The 23,660-nt window shown below is 36.8% G+C and overlaps 1 protein-coding gene across 11 annotated transcripts in view; it reads right to left on the bottom strand.

The window, feature by feature from the left end:
• golga7bb (golgin A7 family, member Bb) overlaps positions 1 to 23,660 on the bottom strand; it is a 26,822-nt gene extending 3,162 nt beyond the window's left edge. The window contains exons 1-6 of one of the 11 annotated variants that reach the window (XR_006928361.1): positions 23,517 to 23,660; positions 19,130 to 19,255; positions 17,839 to 17,991; positions 15,494 to 15,595; positions 11,792 to 14,115; positions 6,481 to 6,862 (exon numbers count right to left, since the gene is read on the bottom strand). Coding sequence is in view for 3 of the 11 variants with exons in the window: in XM_046872018.1 (XP_046727974.1) it covers positions 14,032 to 14,115; positions 15,494 to 15,595; positions 17,839 to 17,991; positions 19,130 to 19,255; positions 23,517 to 23,528 (477 nt within the window). In the remaining 8 variants the exon portion in view is untranslated. Of the gene's footprint in view, positions 1 to 6,480; positions 6,863 to 9,519; positions 14,121 to 15,493; positions 15,596 to 17,838; positions 17,992 to 19,129; positions 19,256 to 23,516 lie in introns of those variants that run through there. The other 10 variants (XR_006928364.1, XR_006928355.1, XR_006928356.1 and 7 more) reach the window with 10 other exon arrangements.

The following is a 23,660-nucleotide window of genomic DNA, read 5'->3' as shown; positions in this document are numbered from 1 at the left end:
TTCGTTAAAAAAATGAAACATAGTCACATCTAACTTGAAATAGTTACTAACCTGTTACAACTTATAGAAATTGAACAGTTGAGTATGTCTAAAATTTATTTTTATTTTTTTGATAATTGTTTATTTACTGGACTGGACAAAAGGTACTGGTCCCCTTTAAGATTTGTAAGGACACATGTGGAGAAACTGTTGGTGATTGCGTAGCATATGCTCAGCCATCTGTTTCAGACAAGGGTTGAGTGTGTAAAAACTGCATATTACAAGCACGCGCATCTCCACCAGGGGTATTCAAAAAAACTGCGTACAGAACCATTTACATACAATTCCCTTTGCACAAAGCTCTAAATAAATGACAACATATCTGAATGGTGAAGACATTTAACCATTATTGATTTGTTTAGGTAATGGGGACAAGTGGTTATCATTTGTTTTGCACTGGCGCTTCGCATTAGCATTTTTGACTAACACCTTGGAACCTTTTTTTTTACTTGAAGTAGACAGATATTGTGTCTATTCATCGAGGCTTTATGTTCTTAGCCTCAACATTTTTGAAGCAAGCTAATCATGTATTCATGTATTCATGTCTTTGTACAGAACAGAGATGGTAAAACAAGAAAAAATTAAATTAAATTAAATAAATAATAAAAGTCTGTAAAAACTCTTTGCTACTGATTTTCATTCAGGTATATAATAGTATATGTATAGTATAATATATTCTATATATACTATACATAAATGTGTGTAATTTGGCACCACAAGCCACAAAAGAGGAACCTCTATAAACAAAATAGCTGCCACCTGTCAACTCAACAAGACAGCACATAATTTACTCAAAGGGCTGTAACTTAAAAGGCATATGCAATCTTGCACACACTGAAATTTCTTGTCAGAGGTTAGTGATTTTTGTCAGAGGGTTCTCCCGAAAGGGCAACCCACTCTGCACAATCAAGGTCCTGCAGCAAGCTTCACGAGCCTTAGACATGTGCAGAGATCCCAGGTTCTTGTCTCAGGGCCCCGTTTTGGGGGCTCCTTGTCGTCACCCAATGTTAATGATGGATGCATCCCTCATGGGTGGGGGGGCTGTCATGAGGGGCTGCTCCACCTAAGGTCTATGGAAAGGGCCCCATCTCTCGTGGCACATCAACTGCCTGGAGATGCTGGCCATGGTTCTGGCATGTACTACATCAACCACAAGGGGGTCTGCGCTATCGCCTCCTTTAGGGAAGGCCCAAGGGAAGCTGCTCTCACTGAGAGCACTTTACATCCCAGAGCGGTTGAATCAATGAGCAGATGCCCTTTAAGGCAAGGGCCGAGGCCCGGAGAATGGAGGCTCCACCTGGAAGTGGTGAAGCAAATATGGAGATTTTACAGAGCACAAGTGGACCTGTTTGTGACTCAAGAGCTGTCACACTGTCCCCTCTTGATCTCCCTTACTCACCCAGCCCCTCTTGGGCTGGACGCCATGGTACAGGCATGGCCGAGGCTCCACCTGTATGCTTTTCCCTCTGTAGCGCTGATCCCAGGAGTTCTGTAAAGAGAGTTTGCTGGGATGAAGTCTGTCTCCTCCTGGTAGTCCCGTGCTGGCCAGGTTTTCAAACCTTCTCGAACACCCTCCTTGGGGGATTTCTACCAGGAGGGATTTTCCCTTGTGAGCTGTGGCGGCTGTGGAAGCTCTTAGCCACTGGTTTCTCGGCCGAGGTCATAGAGACAATTTTCCAATCCAGAGATCCCTTCACAAGGGGTGCCTGATTACCACATTGTGCATAGGTCACCACTTAGACCCAGTTTACTGCCCGGTTGGCCCAGTGCTGGAATGTATTTAAAAACAGTTCACCAAAGAGTTGTCTCCTTCCACCCTAAAGGTTCATGTGTCTGCTATTGCAACTTATCATGCACCACTTGCTGAGCAGTCGCTAGAGAAAACCCGTTAGTGACACGTTTCCTCCGCAGTACCCTGTGACTGAGGCCTCAGGTGTGACCCAGAGTGCTTGTATGGGACCTGACCGTTGTTCTGTAGGTTCTTGTCTAAGCCTCGCTTCGAGCCCCTGTCTGAAGTGCCCTTGAGATTTTTGACAGTCAAGTCTGTCTGTTTTTCTACTGGCCATCTCGTCTCTAAAGAGGGTTTGAGATCTTCAAGCCATTTCTGTGAGCCCCTCCTGTCTAGAGTTTACCCCATCCATGGCCAGTGCCTTCCTCTACCCCAGACGGGGGTATATCCCCTGGTGTCAAAACCAGTCGTGCTCCAGGCATTCTATCCTCCTTCTTTTCAGGCCCCTGACCAGGAGAAGCTTAACCGGGTGTGCCCGGTGCGAGCACTGGACACATACGTAAACTGAACTGCCATGTGGAGAAAGTCGTACCAGCTGTTTGTCTGCTACGGTCCATATAAAAAGGGTTTTCCTGCCAATAAGCAGACCCTCAGTAGGTGGATTGTGTATGCTATTCACTCATCATATGAGTCCTCTGTTCTTCCAACTCCTTTCAGGGGCAGAGCTCAACCCGGGATGTGGCGGCCTCTAAGGCTTTATCCTCTAAGGTATCTCTGCATCTCAGACATTTCACCTACACCTACAGCCTTGACCTTGGTGCCACTCCTGTCCCCTCAGTCCTTTGACATAGCTGTGACCATCCACACTAGGCAGGGATTGGTAAATCTGGTGATATTGGACACTGGTTCCCAAAGCGTTGTTGACGCAGCTCGAGTTCCTGAAAGGGAACGTGTCTAGGTTACGTATGTAACCCTGGTTTCCTGAGGGAACGAGATGCTGTGTCTCTAGGCCACACTCCCTGTATCCCTGCGAGCGCTTCCTTCACTTTCGAAGATAGCGCTGTCTCTACGGCATGTGCTTTTATAGCTTCCTGGTTGTGACGTTGCGCTTTTCCATTGGAACATTTACACACGTGATTTAGAGCATGGAAACATTCCAAAAGCATTGGTGATGCAGTGTCTCGTTCTCTTAGGGAACCAGGGTAACATACGTAACCTAGAAACTTTCTTACACCTATAACATTTTCAGTGTCTCCCAGACAGCAACTGCGTGATTTATTTAGCTGGTCCAAATTTTTTTTAAATATAAAAACAACATGGCCATGCTGTGAGGAACACAATTTCATCTGTACTCACAGCATTCCTTAAATGCATTTTATTAACATTATTTATTTTCTACCTTCCTTATATCATGTTATATTGTGAGCTAGAGCCTGTTTCTCAACTCCAGCCAGTGACAGTTCTATTGTGATGTATGACTTTGGGCAGCAATAGCCTAGTGGTTCTCCAGAAGTGGCTCATGGTATGTGGTAAATGGTAAAAAAAATGTTTCCTGCTTCAGGTTTTGATGTTTAGTTTTAGGAGTCAAAAAAGACAAAGGCATAGAAGAATCCAGCATTTTATTACATTTGACTAATTGTTATATATGGACTGAATAGAAAATAAAGTTACTGAAGTTACTTCAGTGCATGTAAAAATTCTCTAGAGATGCAAAAATGAAGAAAGCATGTTAATTACATTTTTTTTTTAAATCTATTAAGCAAACATTGTTCCAGGATATGCAAAAATTACTGATTAATTCTCGAAGGAGAGATAATGGTCCTAATGAAATGCTGAGGTCAGTGTGTGGAATGAAACGTTTCCATGATGAGGACAGCTCAGGTTTTGAAGGTACAAGTGAATGGAGAAATCAGGCGAGTGTGTGCTCTGGAAAGGACCACAGAGAAAACAAAGGCATAAATGCATCTAGATTGTGTTTTTGTCTTTCATTTGTACTGAATAAAAGATCTGAATTTGCAGAATGAGCTGTTGCTGGATGTTTCCCCTGTATAATAAAATCTGGAATATTTTATTGAATAATATAACATGTCTGTCTCCAACAATGCCAAGTGCTGGCATACATGTTGGAATGTTGAAAGTTATACAAATCGGTGTGTCATGGAGAATTTATAACAAATAATTGGAGAATCCCAAGTGAGTAGATAGAGTGTGTGTGAGAAGCTAGATTAGTAAAGAATGGAGGGGGTGTGGGAAGAGAGATTAGATCTGGAAGAGGAAAGCTGAGCAGATTTGCCTGCAATGATGTGAGGTCAGTGTCTGTTTGTTGTCTTTGAATGCAACATTGGATTCCTAAGGCTGGGTCAGGCCCTCTGATGGGGCGATGCGTTTTGGAGGCTAAATAACGTGGGGTGCTGCTCTGGGCCATAAGCCAGGACTCCCATAGTTCAGTGCAATCGGAACATACTGCTCACACCACTGACATACCTGTTTACCCAGGTGTTGTCCTCTGGCCATTGCTGGGCGAGTGGCCAGAAAGGTAAACGATAGACGATAGACACGGTGTCTAGGCATTAAACTAAAAAATGCATGACCATTATTTATAGCACACAGTGAATCATGACATAGACAATGGCCATATAGTTCTTTTCAAATATTGAAAGAATACCACTATCATTTGATTATGCACTTAGATAAGGATTGTACACTTTGAAGTGCCTTTTGGGATCTCAGGCTTACCTTTTCCCGAACTTATTTATATGGTTGGAATAAAGATCTGTCAACATCAAGGGACAAATCTGTAAGTAGAGTGTGTTAAAATCTTGTAGAGCTACAGATGTGTTAATAATTTATTATTACCTTATAGATGGTTACATGTAAAGTTATTAATAAGTCATGGTGAAAAGGAATATTGATGTTCATAGATAGTGTGCTTGAACATAAGGCATGGTCTAGTGAATAACATTGGTCCCATTGGCTACTTGAATCGATGAATCACAGACTCGAAGCAGAAGCATATAAATGAAAAAACAACTGGGGCGAACTAGGGAAAAAACAATAATTTACAAATCTATGAAACAAACATTATTACAGGATATGCAAAAAAAAAAAGGTACTGGAGTGATAAGGGGCATTATCTTGAAATTGAAATGTTATTTTCAAGATAAGAAGAAATCAGTCTGCAGAATGAAGGGCTTCCTGTGAAAAGGGCAGTTCAGAGTCCATAGGTGTAGGAAAAACTATTTCCTAAAGAGAGCAGGCAAGAAGTCTACCAAATATTTGACTAGTAAAATCTTGTATATTTCTCTGCTGTGCAATGTTTTATATTTTAAATATTTAGACCTTTTCTAATGGCTGTGCATGCAGGTTTTTTTTTTTCAGTATTTGCCTATCCTGTGTTCATGCTGACCTTTTAGTTAGACATTAGTTTAAAATAATTTGTCATTAAAATATATGCTGAAAGGATCCCAGAGTTAAGGATACAGTGACATATACACCCACTGTATGGAAAGTAATAAGTTTTTTTTAGACATATTAGTCAAGCTTGTCATTGAAATTAACATAAACAGTGAAGGGTGTTTTAGCAATAACTCAAAGACTATGGTTTGTGTGGTGGTTGCTTTCCACAGTGTGTGGTCATCTGATTATTTTGGGATTTGGAAGAACTTATTGAAGGTTATGAAAGGTTCAGGCTTTTACTTAGATACTTTATCTCTGTTATGTTATGAATCTCAGCACTGAAGATGTCTAAAACAAAACTTACTTGCCATCGCCCTGTGTACAGATTTCTATAGGCACAAAAAAACCTGTATCAGTATTTGAGGCTTCTAGCCAGTTCTAGCCAAGGACAACATGGTAGGCCATTCTGGGTCAAAGTGAATTTTGTGTTGTGTCCAAATGAAAAACTATAATAATAAGGCCTGCGTAAGGGCAGAGAAAGATGACTTGTTAATTATAGCTGTAAGAGAAAATTAGAAGTGTTTGAGCAATTTGATAAATGCTGTTGCTAAAAAGGGTGAACATTTGTTTTATATGAATATGTTCACTTGGCAACCAGAAAACAAATCAACTCCAATGATGAGCAACAAAAGATTTCAATTGATACCCCAAGATCAACAAATGAAAAGGTTGAAAGTTTGAAACATATGTGCCTTCACCATTGATATAGTCCTACACTGGCATGATCTAAAAGCAGAAACTTCTACTCCAAGAGTGACATTCAAAAGCCAGACAGAAGATTGTCAGAAGGCCAAAATCCAAACAAAATTGTGAGGCTTTGGAAGAACATCCCAATTGTAAAGCATAGGCATGGAGCAAAATGTTGTGGCTTGGTTTCCTATTAAAGAGACTTGTGCATTTAAGAATGGGCTCTTTAGTCTGGCACTGGGCTTTTCAGTCTGATCCACATAACCCCGAAGTTGTAACAAATTTCCTTTAAGTCCCCAGATTAAAACTTGATAAGTGGTCTTTACAAAGCCCTGACCCCTGGACCCCTTAGAACATTTTTGGAATGAACTGATGAAGCATGTTTTAAAACTTGAGTCTCACAAACCTGACTGATTTACACCAGATCAGTTTGGCTGGATTGGACAAAAAATCTGGATTGTAGCATTGTGAAAAACTTATGAAAGGCATCTCCAATAGTTTGACGTCCATGCAATTAAACAACAACAACACAACCAAATATTTATAAAGTGTATGTAAACAAAGAAAAACTGAAATCAATTTGTGTCATAGCTATTAGTTTATACAGATGTTTATAAAGTATGGAAATTTAAAACTGTAATGAAATATGCAGAGAAATGTTTGGCCTGTACTGTAAATGTACAAATGCACTCAAAGATTGTTAAAATGATCAGAGCTGTTCTACTGTCACAGCAGAAAAAAATCTTATTCTTCAGTTATGAGTTAGCTGATTGCCCATTGATTCATCCCAGGAATATTTCAACATGAATTATATTTTCTTGGAGTTGGAAACATTATTTATTCCATTAGGCTGTCAGTGCCTTTGGTCTCACAAATGTTGTCCTTGTTTGACACACATTGTAGAACATATAGTCTTGCATCAGTTCCCTTCATTTGTTCCACACTCTGTCGCTTAGTGAGAAAAGGTATCATGTGTTAGAAAAATGATTATTGAATCCTGATGCTTCTACATCACCAAATATTCAGGATAGAGCAGAGCTCTACTACTTCTTATTATGCAAGGTTAAATATTTGGGTCGGTTGATATTAGATATCTGGATAAGCTACAAAGAAATACTTTAATTTGTATGTGCGATTAAAGAAGGCCTGGTTGTTAAAATCCATTTGTCATCCATTACCATGGAAAAAACAACAAAACAAAGAACGTTCAACACAGAAGAGACAGATGGTTGTTGACCTTCACAAATCAGATAATGGACATAAAAATACACAAGCAGTTAAAAATACCATTAAGAACAATTAGGAGCAAAACAAAAAAGCTTCACATGTCAGAAACCATTGCCCAGTAATTGGACCCATAAGCACAAAGTCTCCACACTCTCTCTCACACATACAAACACACACACACACACACACACACACACACACACACACACACACACACACACACAGTAAGAAGGGATGATAAAGACAGAAAATAAAGTCTAATAATTAAAGTTTAAGAACTGCACATTTAGATTTCTCAAATCAAAATCACCAGCTTAGGCATTGCAGAGAGAATTCATGATATTGTGTTGCAAAATGTGGTGCCTGGGCAGATAAAATAAAAATAAACTGCAGCATTTTTGGATATCAAAAGGGATTGCATGCAAGTAAAAGCACCTGACACCCCACTATAAAATATAGAAATAGACACTTGGGGCTTGGACATTATGAATTATGCTAAATATCAGGATACTTCAGCACAAAATTGATCACTTCTGCCATGGGGTTTATCCTTGACCATATATGTACTGTATATACTTCTAAAAAAAAAAAAAAAACAGGCTAAATAAATAATTTAGTGTTTTGCAAAAACCATCTCAATCTGCAAATTGGCACAGGAATATATATACATGTGGTTTAAATTAGAGTGAAGTCCACTTGCAAAAGAAAATGAACAATATGAAGCAACACAAAATGTTGCTGCATGGAGAAGAGAGCACCAACAACATATAATTGTGCCAATCATGAAACAAGTTGTTGAAACAAGTGTTTTATATAATTTATTCCTCTACACTTAATACTTAATTTACATTAAGTTGCCAGTAATTCTAGGGTTACTGTATCTTTTGTTTGACTGTACCAAGTATGATGTGCATCTGAATATGAGAAAGAGAAACAGGCTCTATCATTTATAAAAGAGGGCCTTCTCAGTTAGAACAGAGCCACTGTTGTGTAACAGAGTACTAAAAACACTGGAAGCTCTTGTCAGATGTCCTAAGTTCCAGTAGTGACCTTTTGCTACAGGTGTGTTGTTTCTATTAGAGCACCCAAATCTGTTTCTTTAGGGTCACATGACCCCCCAAGGCTTATCTCAGCACAGCTTATGAGAGGGCTCTGACTGATGAGTTGCTTTGTATTTTTCACTTTCTTTCATTCTGACATTAAGGACAACAGAACTCTCTGTCTTAACTATTTCAAGTAAGTCTGTGGATAGAAAGTGTCTTTTTATCCTCTTCCAAGATTTAATCTCCATAGTAATGTCAAATCACTTTAGTTCTTCTTGCCATCGCAGACACTTTTTTAAGGTTTTCCTCCAATCACACTAGAGATAGGCGAACGTCTTCTGAGCCAATGTTCTGGAAGAAAACTGCTCATATGTCGTCATTCCGCAGAACAAATAGCTGTTCCTAATGCCAAAATCATAAATGTAACCTTCAGTCCCTGGCATGGCATACACAACTGTCAGATCAAGGACAATATCATTTCCTCTCCAGTAGAAATATATTGCTTCCTCCCTCGCCAATAACCGTGCTTAATGTCAGGGAGAAGATTCTATTTTGGGGTTGGCTTGATTTTGCTCTGAGGCACCTTGCCTATAGTGTGAAAGTGTCCCTCATAACATAAGGCACATCACTAAATATGGTTCCTTTCCATGCACATGCAAGTTTCAGTTGCTATTCTAGACAGTATCATAACCAGCATGAATCATAGAAATACTGCAGAGCAACAACCATTCAAAAGCCTTTTTTCTGATGCAATTATTTTGAATAAGTTAATAATAAACAACAAAATCAAAGTTGGTGAAAAATATTGAATATTTTAATATGCTTATGTTTATGATTAGAGTCTTACAGTCCTACTCATGAAGACATAAGCACCTAGTCGTTTGGTCATTCTAATTTCTTGAAATGTTGGCATTTTGTACTTGGACTTGTCTCCCTCTTTGCCATTGGTCTTATTAAATGTGGTCTTAGTCTTGATCATGTAAAAATAATTTTAGTGTTGTCCTTTTTTTCTGCTTTCAAAAGTTTACAAAGAAGTAATTCCTTCTTCTAGGAACTGTATCCTACATCATGATTCTGCTTTAAAAAAAAAAAAAAGATAATGCTTATGTTTTGCAATATTGAATTTAAAAGTTTTAACTCTGTTTCAGGTATTGTCTTGGTGTTGCATTTGTCAATTAATGTCTCTTTGGTGGCACCTCTAATGAAATTATGTAAATCATTATACTACAACTTAAAATGTGCTACATACAGTAATATACACAATATACTGTAATTTTATGGGTAAAATGATAGTTACTAGTTACATGCACATCACTTCATTAGTGGCATAGTAGTTTTTATTCAAAGGCCAACTGCATTATGATAATTCAATAATTATTTTTATTTATTTCTCAATAAAAGACAAATGTCAGTAACATTGTAAACATTTACTTTGTGTTTCAGGAATGAAAATGTTTATAAGACATCATATTTTCATAAGACTTTAAAATGTATTTTTTACAATAGAAAAAACAGCAAAGAACAATCTATTGCTACTCCAGAAATGGGATCTTTCTGATTATATATAAAAAATAGCAAGTCAATTTTTGCAATTAAATCCTTTTTCAATAAACATGCAAAAATACAATGCCCTCCGCTGTATCTTATTGACATCCACAATATTTCTACGTAAAAATTTATTCAACGAGTGATATTGTGACCTCAGTGACATTGTTTACATTTTTACCACTAAACACTTCGCAAAATGAGCTATTTTACAAATAAATATTTTATACAATTTGTATTCCTTTTGAAATAATAACTAAGTCTCTTCCACTGATGTCTAATAAGAGAACACTTGTAGAGAGATTTTTTTTGTCCACATTTTCTCCAAGAACGTAATTTCTATAATTAGTTTTGCAAACATGGATTTCTCTCTTCACAGGTTTTCAGTACCTCTGAGAAGTGAGATGTACATTGCAAAACACTTATTTGTTTTTTCAAACCTATCACAATTTATTTAGAAGTTTGATTTGCTCATCATCCTGTTGCCATATCTATGGCCAAGAGTTTCTCGTGTTAAGGGTTAAATATATTTAAGTACTTAACATAATTAATGATACCATTAATCTTTACCAGTCTCCATGAACTACCTGAGCAGCCCCAAAGCATCAATGACCCGCCACTATATTTTACAGTGGGATATCAGGTGCCTTTTCTGGTATGCAGTCCACTTTTTGCCAAACGTGCTGATGGTCTGGCCCGAAAGACTCAGTTCAGTTCAGCTGTATTTTATAAGAAAATCAAGAAGGTTTTTATTTGTTTCTTGCAACATCTCTAAATGCCTTGTTATTCATGAAAGTTAACTGTGCAATTTGATAACTACAAGAATCATAAAAAAAATATTAGGAGTTTTAAAACAGTGTTCTTTATTCTTTTCTCCCTCCTTACTGTGTGGGAAGGCAGAGTGCTCATGGGTTCAGTTCCTGCCAAATTTCCTTTTTGTTATGCCACAAAATGTGCTTAATGTATTTTTAAATGTAAGATATTTTTATATCCATTACCTTATTTGTGCAGGTCAATAACCATCTATCTTGTGTATGCTGAAATTCTTTTGTGTTTTTCCAAGGTAATGGAAGACAAAGCGGTTTTACATATGTGCAACCGCAGATTTATATCCCAGGGAAACAGGACATGGTTAAAGGTAACAAGAGTTCCTGGAGACTGTGAATGAAAAATAACAGAAAGACAGTTTTAATGTATTGCTTAGGTTGTAGATAATTCTGGCACATTTCTTTTTAAGAGAATATACTGTTAATATAAAATAGCCTTATTAGATTTTTGTGGTAAAAACAGAAGTAAGTAGTGTTTATCATTAATGTGTGTCAGGTTAATTTTATACTTTTTATACTATTATAAGATAATTTTGTGATGGATGCCAATAATTTAGGAGGGCACTGGATATACAAACACAACCACACGTGCTACACATGTATACACATAATTCAATTCTCTAGATTAAGCACAAGGAAGACGTTTTCTTAACACCGTTCTCACTTGATCACTGAAATGACTACTAAAATGACTAGTCCAACAGAAGGTATCTCATGCAGCTATAGTGCAAGTGATGTATTTACAGCCAGCTCGCTGGCTACCAGTTGCTCAGCACCAGGTTGGGTATCTCCATAGTGATGAAACATGAAAGCAGCAGGCACAGAAGGGTGTACAATAGAGCATTAGTCGTCGAATGGCAAGCTCTGAGATGAGCACTGAAGTTGTGGTTTTTAAAAAGAGGCAAGAAACAATAGGCAAGGAATGTAGAGTGGGCTTTAGGGTATACAGGTGAGAAAAAAAGCGATATAGAAATGAACGACAGATATGTGATATACTGCAAGTGATACAGCATCAGAAGTAACCCTGTACTTTATGTCCTGAGGTAAACATGATGACATCATGATTTTTCATACATAACTGGCATTATATGCAGCTAACCGAAAGCACTGTTGTAAAGTTTACAACTCTATGAATTGGCCCTGGCAGATATTGTAATGCTACATTTGTTGCAAATACAAAGAATTTGCTCTTCCCAACAAAAGAAAGGAGAATCATTGTTCATTCATTTTGAACTCACCTTCAGTAAGCACTTCATCAGGGTGCTGTTGGATCTATAGCCTTTTTTGAGAGCACTGAGTTCAAAGTTGGGATACTCCCAGGAAGTCAAACACCGGGCATCACACACTTTTATTAAAACCTAATCCTTCTACTGGGATGCTTGCGGGACAAAGAAATAAACTGGAGAACCTGAAGGAAACATGAATAAAAATGAGAGAGTGTTTACAGAAACTGCACACAATAAGTAATCTAAGCTCAGGATTGAACTAGTGATCGTGGAGCTCTAACGTATCAATGCTGCCTGTCATGTCACAAATACATTAATTAAACAAATTATTTACATGTTCACATTTTTCAGAAATCGCACAGTACTTCACTGTGATTGAATTTCAGCCGTTTGACTGTTGATTTATTCCTATAATAAAATTTGTTGCCATTTTGCATGACCCAGGTTACAGACAGATGTCTTGACATTCAGCTATTCTTCTTAAAAACATCTTCTGACACAACTAGTACAACAGTGACTACAAGACAGCCTTACAAATGTAATTATATTGTGCTCCTTAATGTCTGCCTAAAACCTTCATCTCCTTTATCTGCATGATATTGTTCACATATATTGTTAATAATAATCGTATAAAACAAACTAGTGCTCATCAGTAAACTACAGATGCTCATACCTACTGTAGCCTTTCTATTTTTTTTTTTTTTGCATTATGTTATTTTTTATAATAAATCCAAACATCACAAATAAAATCAAGTGTGTGATACTGCTATCCTTTTAACAGTGTGTCCATGTCCTCAGCTTTGTCATACTTGTAATAGTTATGGTGCTGAATCTTCCTGGACCCACCTTCTGTCAAATGTGTCCCCAGAATAGGACTTTTAATCCATTGCAACCCAGATTAAGATAAAGTGTTTACTGAAGATAAATGATTTAATGAATTAATGAATAAATGAGGGAGAGAAAATCTGGTTTTATGCCATTTGTTTAGGAAATCAGCTTCTCGGTAGATCCCTTTGCTTTTTAATTAATACATTCCATATATCTATACACCAGAATTGAGAATATAAACAAAGAGCAGAAACGATGAAGAAAATTTCTAATGCAATTTGCCTTACCAATTTCTTTTCTGAATATAATCTAAACAACTGTGGTTTATATCAATAATTACACCATGTCTGGCTTCAACTTTCTATAAATGTTTGTGGTGTTCACAGAGTCCAATTCTGCTAAATAACAAACACATTTATATCTTAATCCATTCATATATTCCACTGTATATTTTATGCAGGACGTAAATGTATGCAAATCACAATGAGTTTATGACGGCTTTCATTATCAAGCTGCCAAGTATGTATAAAGACATATATAAGATGCTGTGCAAATTTCAGCCTGGAGCTACCATTAATGCAAAACTGACCAAGATGGAAACATCCACATGAGGCAGCTGTTTTGTTGGGGAGTTCATATTAAGCAGCTGCTGATTCAACTTCCTCTGAATTTTATCAGCTAAATGTAGCTTATCTGATGTCCATATACACACACATATACCCATTCATCAACCACAGCTCAGCGGACAAGCCAAAATTACTAGTAGCTTTCATCTCATGGAGACAAAAGGTCCTCGATGGACTGAAGCTCGCTTGCATACCCAATGAGCTGAGACGCAGGGAGAACTTGATCTGCCTGGGCTCACTGCCCACATAACAGAACAGCAAACCACTGAGCCACAGGTGAATGGCAGAGTTGGCCAAGTGAACAGAAGCCTCAAGCACTGCACAAGATCAGCAGTGGTAGTGAACTGTTGCAATGCTTCTTAAAAAAGACCAGACAGGAGAACGAGGAGGGCTTGGCCATCATCCAGCACTCAACTCATCTGCCAAATACATAACAATGTTCAACTGACAGGAATAGACAGAAATTGTAACAGGTACACTTAAATAAATATTTTGCCTGTAATATATACTGTATAAATAAACTCCTGATCTCTATTTCTGTGTCTGTGAGGCATGGTATATGGAGCTTGGAGATCATGTGTGTTGCTAATGGAAACACAGAAGATGACGAAAGGATGGGAGTGAAAAAGCGACTGTGTGCATACTATGTGAATTATGTGATAGCAAAGAAAGAGGGGAAGGAATAAGTGTCTTTGACATCCTTTTGATTCAGAATCTGGTGCTCTCATGTTTCAACATGCGAATCTTGGTGATCCCTTTGGCCACTCTGTACCCGTACCCCTGGTGCTGCTCCTCCAGTCACCGAGCACTGCTGCCAGATGCCGAGCTGCCACTGGAACTGGAGCCAGTGGAGCTACGATCCTCAAAGACAGAGATCTCTATCTGAACCATTACAATCAAGGATTATAACAGCACATCCAGAATTATATGACCATCCCTAAATGCTGGATGTATATAACATCATTTGATTTATAATAGGGGTTATGGATAGGTGTTACAGTATATTCAGGTATTTAACCCAGTGCCTACTTGAATAGAAATAATAAACAAAACAGTGTGCTGTTATAGGATACAAATCAAAGCATGGTTGCTTGGATTATAATTCTTTATTTATTCAGTAAATGTTCAATAAATGTTTTAACCATTTATAATTAGATTTAACAGTATAGAATGTCTGAGAGACAATCTATTAGCATTTACAGCCATCACAAGTGAAAGTGTAGAATTTAGCAGTACTTTGAAATAAATAAAAAAAAAACCTATAATAATTTTGTTTCATTTGTTCAAATTGGAAAAAATCTGAATTTATTAGATAAACTGACCTAAACTTTCTTAGAAAAAAAAGCTTTCTTTTACAAAAACAAGCCAATATCATTGTTTGAAGTTTCAAACCCTGGTGATGAGCTGTTGGTGGTTAGTGTGGAAAGTCCTATTCCAGACAGTGGGAACTGTGGATATATAAAGTGACAGCACTGCCAGACATGCTTGATGGTCCAATGGAGAGACTGTCATCTCTTAACAAGTTACCCCAAGTAAAAAAAAAAATTAATCAAAGAAAAGTTTTTAAATGATTACTGGCACTTTCTGATTTAGGAACTGCTCCTGGTGTCCAGGATTTAAGCCACATCATTCTTTATAAGACAGACTCTGCTTAGCACATCACGTGATAGAGACAAATTCAGATCCGTGTATGTCTTGGATGATATAATATTAAATAGCGGTGCAATATTTAAATAATTGCAGAAATTAATATTATTGCATAGTTAAATATGCAATGTCATATATTTCAAATAAATTAATTAGGGTTAAGTTTTTCAGTTCCTCTGTCTGGACCACCACTGTCTCAGCACAAATCTCAACATGCCTCAAAGGCATCTGAGTCTGGATTCTTACCAAAGACAGCTTATATTGTTTTAGCAAGGCCCTTTGGGCATTCATAGATGAACAGCTTGCCTTTGCAGATCTTGTAATCATGTCATCTAAAGATCTAGGAGATTTGCATCACATACTGTATTATCAGGAGTTCCAGGTATTCATTATACCATGACTACAATCCTGTAACTCTTCTTTGCTCACCCTATCAGCTTACACTGTTAAAACATTGCTGACGATCCAAAATGTTACAACATGTCTGCCTTTTAATCAACTAAAAGTACACGCTACATCCTTTTCATCTCTTTTGGCTTACAGAAGCTCTTTGCATAAAGTTCATGTCTTTGGTGCATTCCCTGAGATAGCCATAACTATATATAAAGGATACCACTCTCATGCCCCTCTCAATAGGGTCAGTGATAAGAAGTCCTCGAGGTGCATAGATGTTCTCATTCTGCTCCTGAATGTACATGGAGATCTTTTTTAAGACCTGCATAGTGACAGAGACAAGGCAAGGACATGAAAAACGAGCAAACTAAATCACATTATAAAGATTCTTAAGAGGAAAATATCTCCCTGGAAGATGAGAGGCTTTAAGCTTGATCTGTTTTCTATGGAGCTCTGAAGAGATAAAACATTTTGCTTGAACACACGTACTATATAATATATGATATGTGCTCCTTTTTCACTTCAGCAAATAATCAAGGATTATTCTATCAAGGAGGGAGAGAATAATTTTTGGCTCTGATCAAATTAAATTGCAGCAGTTTGCAATTTTTAGCAAAGCTATTTTGGGGCATCTGGGAACTGGGAAGCATTTTTTACAGACTCAAATAATGTTAAAGCACTATTTTAAACACCAGTAAAACTGATGTGTGTTTGTGTGGGTTTTCTTTGGGTTCTTTGGTTTCCACCCACTGTCCAAAAACATGCATTAGATGGATTAGCGCCGCTGGCTTAGCCATAAGCATATAGATGTGTGTGTGTGTGTGTGTGTGTGTGTGTGTGTGTGTGTGTGTGTGTGTGTGTGTGTGTGTGAACTGGAGTTAATCCTGTGTCATTTATTGGCATTTGGCATGGATTCTTATGCCTTTTACCAGTGCACCATTATGAGTTCAGGATTCAATGTGATAAGGATAAATGCAGTTACTGTAGATGGATGAATGAATAATTAAGGTTTAGACTGTATTAGCATACAATTTTGGATTTATGTAAATAATGCAGCAGCTGCATTGCCTGTGCTTTCCCACTGCAATGAGGTAAAACTATATACTGTGCCTTTTCGCTCTTCATGGCTGTGAAAAAAAGCAAGGTTCTTCTCTGAAGGTGCATCACAAAGACATAATAAACTGCTTAAATGAGTTGAATGAACTTGAGCATGAGCACTGCTCTAATGAGGTTCATAATGAACAGGTTGATGTATATTTGAGCTTTGGCTAAAGCCCAGAAATAAGAAAATGAATGTCACTGGACTGTATAAGGTCTATGTGATTCTTGCAACTTTTGTAGAAAGCTCTTTTTTCTATTTATATGTTACATTTTGTTAGAACTTTTTAATAAAATTAAACATTATGCAAACAAAATAAAACTTATTCTATCGCAAAAGAGTCTTTTTAATCACATTCATTAATTTAAAAAATGTAAAAGTCCAGCCTGAGCTCTGATTGAACGCTGATCAGTTTGCTCATATAGCTACCACATCTATAAAGATGTTCTGAAATTTGTTTATTCATTTCAAAAACAAGTATATGCCAGTACTAAATTAAACATTATGCTTTACTCATGTGTTTCTGTGAACCTGATTAAATGCAATGGTAATGTTAATCTCTTTCTATGCCTTATTAAGTTTTGAAGTTTAGGAAAAAGTGCTCAGACATCAATGATCCATACTTAATATAATACTGTGAGTGAGTTAAAGCGTAGTTGTTTTTTTTTAAACATTGAAATGATTAAATACATTTTCTTAGTTCCTGAAACTTGTTCCCAGTCGTTTGTCTTGGATGAGAAAGATGTTTATCAGGCTAGATTTGAGCATGTCTATTCATGTGTGGCCTTTTGCCAGCTGAGGCAGCAAACAAGAATATTCTTCATGGGTGGCAGTTTATCAAAGTTTACTTCTAAAGTGGGTTTGATAAACAATGTTGTGCATAGGTTAATGAGCTTCAACAGAAGGGAAAATCAGAACAAACATAAACAAGAATTGCTTCTGAAAGTTCTAAGGAAAAGAAAGGGGATGAAAGAAAGCGGCTAAAGAAACATGCTTGTAGGAACAATGTGTTTGTTTCATCTCGTTTCCATCTGAATAAGGGGCAGGTAAAGCATATCTGGACAGGTTAATTAGCTGCCTTTTAGAATCGGCCATGAAACAGAACTCAGAAATTCAGGTGCAGTGACTGGCAAACAGGTGCAAGTACTTCAGCGCAGAGTCACAAAGTGAACTTAACTTGCACGCATTTGTAAGCATGGCAGATCTGAGCACATCAAACACCAGAACATCTTTTGACGTGCGTTCATAAACAATTTCCGTCTGCTCCTGCTCCTCTGAATACATGCGTGGTTATGGCTGAATGGAGTAGTACGTCAAATCCGAATTCAGTCTTTACAGAAACATTGCAATCTTTTGATGACTGAGGTTTTTCTTTCATCAAAGCTGGCTATGTGCAAGAACTTTAGCAGAAAGATGGTAACTGCTGATTGTGGTGTAAATAGGATAAAGGAAGAACATCTCAATACCTTTTCGTATCGTGTCTCCATGCAGAGGAATATGATATAAGCTGACACACAGGCCAAGCAGCCCTCCAGGTAAGATTGACCACTGATCTTCTCGGCTTCTGCATAGTAGTTATTAAGCGTCTTCACAGTGTCCTCAAACAGAGTCCGCTCGATCTGCAAGAGAGTGAGAACAAAATATGCTGTTACACCTCAAGCCAAGAGACTATGCATGTTTACAGATAATAGATACTTTTACTGTTTTAATACATGCACTAGAATATAAAATACAGCAAAATGAATAAATAAATAACTTAATTAATAAAAACACACACAACCTCTGGACCAGATTGTCTACAAATGTCTGCTGAGGTCATCAATGGCAAATTCAGTAAAAAAACACTGTAGCCCCTTTTCAGCAATTGTGCAACTCTGTCTTTGTGTGGAGCATTTATCATCTTTGTCATATTTTATGAACACTTCAGTGATTTCACTCCAGTGTTGACATGTGTAAAAGTCATCTAGTTTGTAAATATCATTCATCTTTGCTTTAGTTGCTACAGTTGAGATACTATTAGACATATAAAGACAGTATACTTTTTTGAAGACTTCAAGTTTCTCACATAAAAAAATTGATAATGTCATTTGTGTTTCTCGCACTGACAGAAATGTGTATGAGTGAATAGTATTTTTAGTAGACTTGCATGATGTGCTTTCATGATTGGGATGCCTGCATACGGTACCCTTAAAAATGTATTTAACCTTTCAGAAAAAGGGTTTAAATCATCTCAGATCTCACATCTCTTTCTCATAGTTTGCTATGTGGCTGCATTTTGCTTATGTAACAAGACGAACAGTGATTTTTAAGTAACAACGTTGAGTTGTTTTGCTTTATTTATTATTGCATAGACTTAACTAGCATCTATATGACATGCCATTCAATAGCACAATATATAATAATGATAAAATCTTCATAACATATAATGGATGACACACTAAAAGGTTTAATGGATAAAATGTTAATACAATATTAATGTATACATATATAAAATAAAATAAATTAAAAATAAGCTACACACACCTTTTAAAATATTTCCATACTTTTAAAATGTAAAAAATATAGTGGGCTTGGAAATAATATATATTAAATTATAATACTAATAATAAATAATAATATTTTAAATTCTCATCTAACAAATGCACATGAGGCTCTAAAGACTTAAAAAAAAAAAACACTTAAGCTTAAAAGGTTTTCTATATTTGTGAATATTTGACAATGGCCCACGCCCATGCATTCATGCTATGACCCACACACCCGGCTGTTGAGTTCTGCTGGAAGTTTGGTGTGGAACCTGCAGACGGTGCCATCGCTGTAGTCCCTCTGAATAAACACCTTGGTTGCTAGTGAGGCATTATGCCTTAGATCCTGAAGGTTCTGGAGCTACAACACACAATACAATACACATTTATTATATATATTCTGAAATGTACACATACTGATTTGATTGGATGTAATATTCTGTACATGCAAAATATAAATCATCATTCATTATTTTTAACTCGCTTAAAAAAGATTGATGAATAGTTTGACTTGGAGTGTTCTGTAGATATCCAAAATATTGAGTGTTTTCTAAACCATTAACATATTCTATTTATTCCTGAATGTGTACACAAGATCTTATCCTACAGTATGTATTAAAAGATATTTGTATAAAGGTTAAGCACAATCTATTTTACAAGTGTGCCCATTTACCACAACAGGATGTAGGAGAAAACTAATATTTCTGCATTAAATTATTCTAACAGTGGTGGCTGCAGGCAGATTTAAATAATCCCATACATTATGTATAAACTGTCTGGACTTTAAATCTAGAATACTCATTCCCAGGAGTGAGCATCCCACACTGCACATATTATAGCATTATAGAACTATACTAAATCATTCATAAAACAAAAAAATACTAATGTGTAACCTTTTCTTGATCAAAGCACAGCTATCCATATTCATTGTTAGAATATAAAACAAGATTAAACTGCACTATATGCTCAACTTGTAACTAAAACCACTTTTAGCTATACATAAGTTCTTAGTTGCAGTATTAATACTACCATTAAAATGAGCCCGATTTCTTGCTAAAGCCCTGCTATAAAACCCTTACGCAGCTTTATGGAAGTTTTATGAAATTGTCTAATGAGTCAGCAGATAGTCTGACAATATAAATTTTTCCATTAGGCCAGGATTCTCTTCATATACTGTTTGTGGTCCAGATAAAATTAATGGCTCATATAAAGATTTTTTTTTTTTTTTTCGAAAATGCCCAGCTTATATTAAAAACACATAAAACCAAATAATTTTTTTTAAAGACATGAGGTCATAAGCATAATGATTTTATAGATATCGCAGCAGCCGGTCTGCAGATAACGTTAAATGGCTACAAGTGTGCTCATGTGTATTGCAGACCACCCATTCACCAAGCATTCAGCACCAAATCACAGATTGGCATGGTAAGTTCATGATGAAGCCAGCTGAGAATAAATTGGCAATAAAATTACATTCTTTACTTAGAACCATTGCTGCCATTACTTTTGAGGATTTACACTTAGTAATGTTAAATCCACGGAAGCCTTTAGAATCGTAATACAACGGCTGACTCAGCAATGGTCTGTTAAATCTTTGCTCCTGAATGTTACAAGTATTGAAGGGAACTTCCTTAGAGGAATATAATCAAGAGTAGCAGTAAGCACCTGGACAACTACTAAATTTAAAAAGGGATGACTGATGCATTCATGTGGTTTGGCATTGACTTCCTGGTTCCTGAGGCATCAGTGGGCAGCAGTAGAATACACATGTTTATATAATATTAGTCTGGTCTCCTCTAAATGTATCTGCTAGTAATTGGTATTCACACATAATTATACATTATGTTTGTTCATTAGCATATTTGTACTGTGCATGTGTGAAGAACCTTGGTCCAGGAGGACTGTGTACTATAGCGGCTGATTGAAATGACAATAAAAGCCACTTGAATTGAACCCTTCTTTACCATGCAGGTTAACAGTGATTACACCCTAGAAACAGATGGTAAGTGGTTGTTGAGGAGTGAATATTTTGGATTATTCTCCAAAAAAATTATTTTAGAATGAAGTGAAGCAGTCTAATGCCTATATGTCATGTGTCTTTCAGTCTATCAGGTGCAAAGATGTTTTCACTACAACCTATATCTCACTGCATTTTTGTGAATGCACACAACTTTCTGCTCCTATAAGGTATAACATCATCAATAGGCTTATTATTTCTTCATGAAACAATGATTCCTCATAAAGCTAATTTGAAGTATCAAAATTGTTCTAAATATAGAGTAATGCAGCCTTACAGTCTAATGACTTTAATATTGGTGGTTATAGAAAAGTGGTTATAGGCCTCCCTGACTTCATTCCATTAACGATAAAATCTAGGACTTCTTCATTTTACTAACATAAAATAAATGAGTTGATGATGGGGATGAATGCTTAAACATAGACTGTAGTCTACTAAGAGGATATATAGACTTATATAGATATACAACCAATTTTAAATATTTCACAGTGATTCCAGAATTAACCATTGGACCCAAGAAAAAAACACTTCAAAACATAGAAAAGGCGCATGTACTGAAATATGCATGATAATGATGTGCTGCACTGCAGAATATGAGATATAAAGGCAGCATTGACATGAACATAATGTAGGACAACAAGATCATAACAAGCCTAAAGCCAGAGTGTAAAGTATTGCTTATGACAGCTGAGCATTTTTTTCTAACAAATGTCCACTTGCTTTGAGCTATGAGTGAACTTGAAGGCATACATGCACACATCTTCAATCATTCATCTTTAGTAATTACTTTATTCTTGTCAAGGTTGTAGTGGAGCCTATTCCTGGAATATTGCATGTCAATAGGGAATAGGGAATAGGACCTAGGTAAGGTGGCTATCTATTGCAAGGCACTTTACACACACTCATGCACATACTCATTTACTATTTAGATTCTGTCATATTTTGGGAGGTATCAGGAACCTGGAACTCTAAGTGCCTGGAAAACAACCATGTGTACACACTGTGATCATGAAAACTAATCAAAAACAACAGTGACTAGACATTAGGATTGAATTGAGGATCCTGGGGCTGTGACATGACATAATGCTACTGTGCCACCATACTGCCCTGCATACATTTGTAAAAGCTTAAAATAAAGGGATAAAGTTAGATATACTGGAAACTGAGAAGTCAGACATAAATATAGGCTGCTTGGTTGTGCACTGAGTAGCCCTGGCACCTTACAGCTCCAGAGTCACTGCTTCAATTCTGAGCTTTGGTTATTATGTGAGCAGGTTTTCACAGTTCTGAATTCATTCTCCAGCCTTAGGTCCAGTGTTACACCTGAAAAGGATAAATTAATTAGAAAAGATGAATAAATGAATAGATGATTGAATGAATGAACAAAAAAATAACTTTGTGTGTGTATATTTATTTAGCCATCAGCAAAATTTTAACTTGCAATAATGCCTGTGTGTTTTTGAATGCCTAATCATCACAACCATATGTGGGCTTCTATCAAACTTCCCCAATCCAAAAAAATAAAAATAATTAAAAACACACAATTCTATACAATGTCTTGTATGTTGTAGCCATGAACGTTTGCTAAGATTGGAGTAAAAGAATCTGTTTGGCCATCAATTAACCTGTAAAAGTTTATGCACCACATTTGAATACACCCTCTCACTAATACAGAGTCTCACAGCACTAAAGTTAACTTGATAATAGATTAGAAATGGGGGTTTAATTATCAGATACATGGTTCATATTAATAACAGTGGAGGTGGGTTGGCATCAGATCCATACACATCCCTAAACACACAGTTATGTAATGATAGTATGAGTAAAAGCATCGGCAGATAGCTGGGATAAAACTTGATGAGTAGATAAATATAATTTAAATTCCAATGCATGTAATAATGGTCATGTGGTCATTTATTTATTCGTTTTAGTCTTTCTAGAACATTTGTCAATTTATCACTTACTCGTAGAGTATATAAAACCTTGATCGATGCTTCGGAAAGGACTTCCTGTGGTGCATCCAGTCATGTGAGAAAAGTCAAAACTTTAACAGGTGTGCATTTTATGAAAAGTAGATTGACATATCTCCTTTTTTGTAATTGTAATTGTAAATGTAATTCAAGCACAATCAGGCTGTACACTTTGGCAAGAATATAGAATATTCTTCTAATATATATATATATATATATATATATATATATATATATATATATATATATATATATATATATATTAGAAATGTATATTACAGTTTTAATTTCTGTAGAAGAAACTAAAACATGCAATAAAACCGCTGTCCACAGTGCTGACCGTTAAATCTCAAAGGGTTCCTCAGCCTCAGCTACTTACACATCACAACATATACACACCATCATCCCAGTGTGAACTAACCTAACTAGTAATTTAAATTCCGGATTCTACCGGATTACAGCACACACACACACACACACACACCGGATACACACCGCTTCCTCGGTCAGCCTAACAGAACAATAATGCACTGAAAACACTGCTGTTGAAACCGATAAGGGGTTTTCAGGGACCGCGAGAATCAAAGCATACAGGTGTGTGTGCGTGCGCGTGTGTGTGATAAACGGTATCTTACCTCTGTCGCCATGTTGCCATGAGCCGGACTCAGAGCAGCTTGAGCGACTCGCGTGAGGATCAGCTGAGGATTGAGTCAGCCAAGCGCGCGCATGGTTAAACCTAGACGGCGTGCGTGCGTGCGCGCGCGCGTGCAGTGGCAGCA

The sequence above is a fragment of the Silurus meridionalis genome, chromosome 2 (genome assembly GCF_014805685.1).
Source record: "Silurus meridionalis isolate SWU-2019-XX chromosome 2, ASM1480568v1, whole genome shotgun sequence".
Taxonomy (NCBI): Eukaryota; Metazoa; Chordata; class Actinopteri; order Siluriformes; family Siluridae; genus Silurus; species Silurus meridionalis.
Note: the sequence above shows the minus strand (reverse complement) of the source record. Positions and strands in the feature narration are given on the sequence as shown.